The sequence below is a fragment of the Penaeus vannamei genome, chromosome 21 (genome assembly GCF_042767895.1).
Source record: "Penaeus vannamei isolate JL-2024 chromosome 21, ASM4276789v1, whole genome shotgun sequence".
NCBI lineage: Eukaryota > Metazoa > Arthropoda > Malacostraca > Decapoda > Penaeidae > Penaeus > Penaeus vannamei.
The window spans coordinates 7,035,550-7,040,918 of NC_091569.1; the positions used below are offsets into that span (position 1 = coordinate 7,035,550).

A 5,369-nucleotide genomic window follows, 5' to 3' on the forward strand; every position below is an offset into this window, starting at 1 on the left:
AGAGCCATCTATATGCAAACAAAATTAACCTGATGTTGCCTGGGATGGCACATATACTGGCATACTATGCCCACTGCGATTTTAATCTATACATAGATGGCTCTACAAGTTACATAGATGACTCTAAAAGTACTTATTCACAGAGGAGCCAATTATTAGTACTACCTATTCCACCTGTTTACCAATTTCTCTATTTTCAGAAATGTTCTCTTTTGTCTTATATTACTACTAGTAATGTTAATGACATTATAATAATTACAAAGTCTATGGTAAAAATATTAGCATAAATACAGATAGCATTAGTAGAAAAAACAACAACTTTTTCCCGAAAACTTTGGGAAAGGTGAAATCTGATGAAGTCTAGAGGTCTTGGCTGAGCCCTTGTGGCACTATACGTAGACATTTCATAAAAGACAACTAAAATGAAATTACATTTTCCCAAGTGAATTAACAAACTAAAATAATAGTAGACAGGGAATGTAGACATGCCATCCCATCATCAACAGGTTAAAGACTGAACCATAGTGATTGTGAATGCATACTGTATATACATGTTACTCATCTACCCTTATATCAGGTCTTTATCTGCGCCTGTCATTGTTGCTACTTGTTTTCTCTTTTTCTATCCTATAATTTTCTTATTACTCCTCTCTCATGCCTCCCCAAGACTTACTGATATAAAAAATGGGCCAAAACCTCTCAAGGTCTGGCTTACCTAGTTCCCCTGACAATTTGCCTGGACAAAAGGGGCAATAATCCCTAGCTTGAATCTGGTCTGAGAGTTAGATAAAGCTATAGCAATCCTGGTTTTAACATCCTCTTTTATAGAGCTTTCAATAAAATCAATGCCATCTTGGGGAAACTTTACTATTCTAAAGTCTTTTTCTTTCTGCTGTTTCATATCCCTTTTCACTTGAAACTTGCTAAATCTATAACAGAAAGCCTACAACTTTAAAGCTAATTGGCTCTGACAGAGCAAAGTTCTTGAACACTGGGTGTTTGTCTATCAATCTATGAATGGGATATTGTGAATGTGAACAAGAATATCTGATAATGTTTGCCATCACTCTTCCGGCCCAAGACCCATCTCCTTGAACTCCCCTCCCCTCTTCCTTCATATAGTCTTCTAGCATGGCTGGGGTACTCACATTGATTAAGTGTCTCATTACATTAAATACACTTTACTTTGTCTTTTGTAGGTGTTCCCTATTTCTACTCATATACAAGAGGTAACTTTTTGAACTTAGAATCTTTATCATCAGGTGGCTATCTGACACCAGCACAGGACATACATCTTGGTTGGTTAAATCAAACTCTCTAAATGTTAAAGACCAAATATGAAGAATCATGATCAGTTGTGGCTGAGTAGCAACTTGGACTAAGGAAGTGCAGGACTAAGATGTGCAGTGTTTTGGGATTAAGTCAGAGCCTTCACAGCTTCAGTGCTTTTGCAAAGGTCAAGTAATTTTCACCACATATGTATGGCAAGACAGAATCTAAACTAGTTCACTCCTTGAAGACAAGCTGTCAAAATAGATGTGGTGTAGGTCTCTTAGCCTTTATTAGAGTGCCAAAAAATGTGGAATCCAGTGATAGTATGATTCATCCAGAACTGACTAACCTTTCCATCCTACCCCCTCTACAATGTGTTTTAAAATGAATATTTCATTATATCTTGAGTAGCCCTTTGACAGTTCATGGAATATACAGCAACTCCCTCACAGCTGTTGCAACTAGGATGTATTATTGTTCCCCTTAATTTGGATTATAAAAACCAACACTATATCTCTTCCATTTAACTCAAATCACTTATCATTTAGGAAAAAAATTATTTGTGGATGCAATATAAGGGGTGGTGAAGAGAATCTGCACTCAATATACAGCATTTTTTTCTAAGTAAAGAAGATTCTCGTAACCTTTCTTCCATACCTTGGGTTGAGATGTGTTTATTTCATCTGTCCTCCCTTTTTGATATGATGATTAAGACAAGCATCTATTGGAATATCTTTCATGTATATTTTTTTCTCTTTCTTTCATATGCCTGACTAAATATTCATGTGGATATGTTTGTAGCACTGTTCAGGTAAAAATGTTACAATGGATTGCACATTTGCAGTATAGCTGTTATGACATTATTTTCAAACACTCAATAAGCAAAAGGAAGTAAGTCTGACAAAAATCTTTCAAAACAGGAATGACATACGGTAACAGTGTTTGATTTATACTGCATCCAGTATCAAGACTGGAAAACTGGCAATTTACCTTAGGCCCTGCAATACTCTGATTTTCTGTCTCTTTGGTCTAAACAGTTATAACAAGGTATTTACATATGGTTTGCATTTTTAAAAGATAACCATTACATACTTTATTGATTTTTTTTATGGAAAGTTGTTGTCTACAACGCCCCTTCATTTATTTACAAAAGAGACTTGTCAAACGAGACTACGACCCCAAACACTACTTTTCAACGACCTTGCCAGATCAGTACAAACTTTGAGACTTTAACACATCAGAAAGACAATAACCATTCTAGACATTCATGCGGCAATATAATGTGTGTATCACTCGTTGTGATACACATTACTGAAAGATGTTAGTGAATGCACAAGACGATATTCAAGTGTATGTATTACAAAGGTGGTTAGTGTCCCTTTACTAGTGGGTTAATAGTAAGGAGGCCATACTAACTGCTGGATCACAATGTCTGTTAATGAATAAATAGGTTTCTCATGTTACCTTGAAGGAAATGTATTGTACTCTTTCTCTATATATACCGTATTTTTATTCATTATTCTTACTCAACCCGAAACTTCCTGTTATCCTCCATTTCCTTCCTAGCTACTATAACTTCGACTGTCACTAATTCATGGCAGGTGAGCCAAGAAATGTCTCAAATAACCGAGCCAAATGTCAGTGCGAGAAAAGGGGGTGGAGATACAACAGACCTAACCAGTCGGCGACGGAAGTCCCTAATTACAGCCAGACCAGGACCTAATTCGATTCTATTGAGGTCTTGCGTCGCTCTTAATCCGTTAGATCAAGTATTCCCCCCTTTCGCGCCGGAAAAAGGGCAAATTTCTTACCATTTTGCCAGAGTAATGTCTCTTCCAACAAGGGTTCAGCAATCATATGAGAGTATAGACGCAGGAATCTGTTGATGTGTGTGTCTCCGCCTCCCAGTGAGATTTGATCCCAATCCGGGTCGCCAATTACTCTATACTCTCTGCTTAAAGAATATCCAGTTCCATGTTACGAACCAACAACATTCCAAATGGCAAATATGATGATATATTCTAGTTATATTCTATTTTTCTCGATAGTATACTCCTTGACAAGGACATTCAGCTTATTTAGTCATCTCTGGTCCTTTAAGATAAGCCAGTTGCCAACGTAAAAAGGATCAAGACCAATATTAAGGGAGGAATGAGTGTAAACATTGACGTTCGTGTTTGGTTGAAAAAATTATATACTAAAACTGTGTTACTCATAAATATACGCCATGATAATCCTATTTTGCATGATAATTATTTTAAAACTATGTGCTGCTCTAATCATATATCTTTTTCATCAGATAAGGTAAATATTATATTATTTCGTTCATTGTTGAGGTACAAACGTTACCAAGCGGCTTCCACGTTCTTTCAGAAAAGTGTAAGTGTATTTCAGCGATTTTTTCATGTATTTACGACAATTATCACCGTTTAGAACACTTGGAAGCAATTAGTGGCCGATATATTCACTTGATGGACGTTTAAAGGCAAAAGTGGTGGTTAATTACACTAAAAAACAGATTTTGAATGAATTTTTTGAATCCACTACCAAACGTTTGGGTTTCACGAAAAAGAAAATTGGCGATTCTTCTTCTAGGTCGTTAGTTAAGAGCAAAATATCAAAGCTAAATAAGTAATCACTCCAGCCTTTCTGTACTGATTCGTGTTAAATGTCAAACCTCGCTCAGTCTTCATTGTAAATGCTCTTCAACAGGAAGCCGTTTTAAACTCTATGTTCTTCTTGTGTTTTTTGTGGGTAATTGTTTACAAAGTGTCGGCGCCCCTCAGAGATTAAAGTCCGGGTGTATATTTTCAAAATGACCCCACTAAGATAGGGGAAATCAAAGGTTGCTGTACAAAAGAGAGGCAAAAACTACACTCGCTGATATCTCTGAAAGTCCCAAAACTAAGGTATGGGAGCCCAAAGTCCTGACCTAACATTTCCTACCTTCTCTTCAATTACCTTCTATTTATGGCAGTGTCCATTTTCCTCTATCTCTGTGCATCCACTCTCGGTAACATTAACCCTAAATTGCAACACAGACACGAAGTGCAAGGGATACGGTGGAGGTTGTGGCAGAACTTCCAGTCGGAGAAATACAGCTAGAGGGTTGGTCTAGGGGCAAGGCTCCCAGGTTTATGAAGGTTTTTGATTTGTATATCAGTTTCTGGATTTGCAGGAGTGCCCGAAACTTTTTGGGTATTTTGGGTAAATTTTAAAGTGATACCTAACAGTGATTTCTGATAGTTCTGAATGGGTTTCAAATAAATCCAGGACTCATTACTACCGCAAATAAAGTACAGTTACAATAACGGCCCTAAATGAACAAAGTAAACCTCTTAACAGTTAAACTATTACATTGCACATTCATAGTAATTCTAAATCCCCTTTTATGGGGAGGCTGCCACCCCCTCTCCCCCCACCTAGTCTGCAAAATCTTCACCACAGATGTTCTCGCTCGTACTGTTAAATTCTTTACTTGACCAGTGAATCCAGAAAAGTCATCAAGAAATTCATCACTGCTGTCAGAGGATATTTTGTATATTAATAGCAAAATAGTATTCTTAGCGGCTTATACACAGCATAGCCATAATGGAATTGATTTGAATTTTAAAAGAGACTTCTCTTAGGTTCAGCTTCTGTAGTCATGTGATTATTTATTACAGTTTTTATTCGCTCGAATAAACAAGTTGCTTGTGTCTGTTGTTACATCATGGCCAAGTACAATTCCTATTGACTCAATTGATTTCCATTGCTTGTGTTATATATTATAATTCCATTGAGTTATTTTATTATACTATTGATTATTAGTTTTACTTGCTTTATTCTATCCATATTATTAGTTTGTAAAAGAAGTGCTATTTTTGGGAAAGTGCCCTGGAATTTTACGTTCTATCAAATGACAAGGTCAGATTCTTCATTTTTGTTATTTCCAACTATATTGTTCGTTGGCTGAAGCAATTTGGATTTAGTCTTAGGGTATGTTCAGCTTAGGAATAAATACTTTAACCTTAAAGGCATTCCTAGGAATACACACATTTTGTGTGTGTGTGTGTGTGTGTGTGTGTGTGTGTGTGTGTGTGTGTGTGTGTGTGTGT

The 5,369-nt window shown here is 36.5% G+C and overlaps 1 protein-coding gene across 1 annotated transcript in view; it reads right to left on the reverse strand.

The window, feature by feature from the left end:
- The window catches only part of Vps26 (vacuolar protein sorting 26), a 19,449-nt gene extending 16,190 nt beyond the window's left edge, over nt 1–3,259 (reverse strand). Inside the window, exon 1 of the mRNA XM_070135808.1 lies at nt 3,084–3,259. Coding sequence (XP_069991909.1) covers nt 3,084–3,086 — 3 coding nt within the window. The 5' untranslated portion in view covers nt 3,087–3,259. The remainder of the gene's footprint in view (nt 1–3,083) is intronic.
- Nucleotides 3,260–5,369: the final 2,110 nt, after the last annotated feature.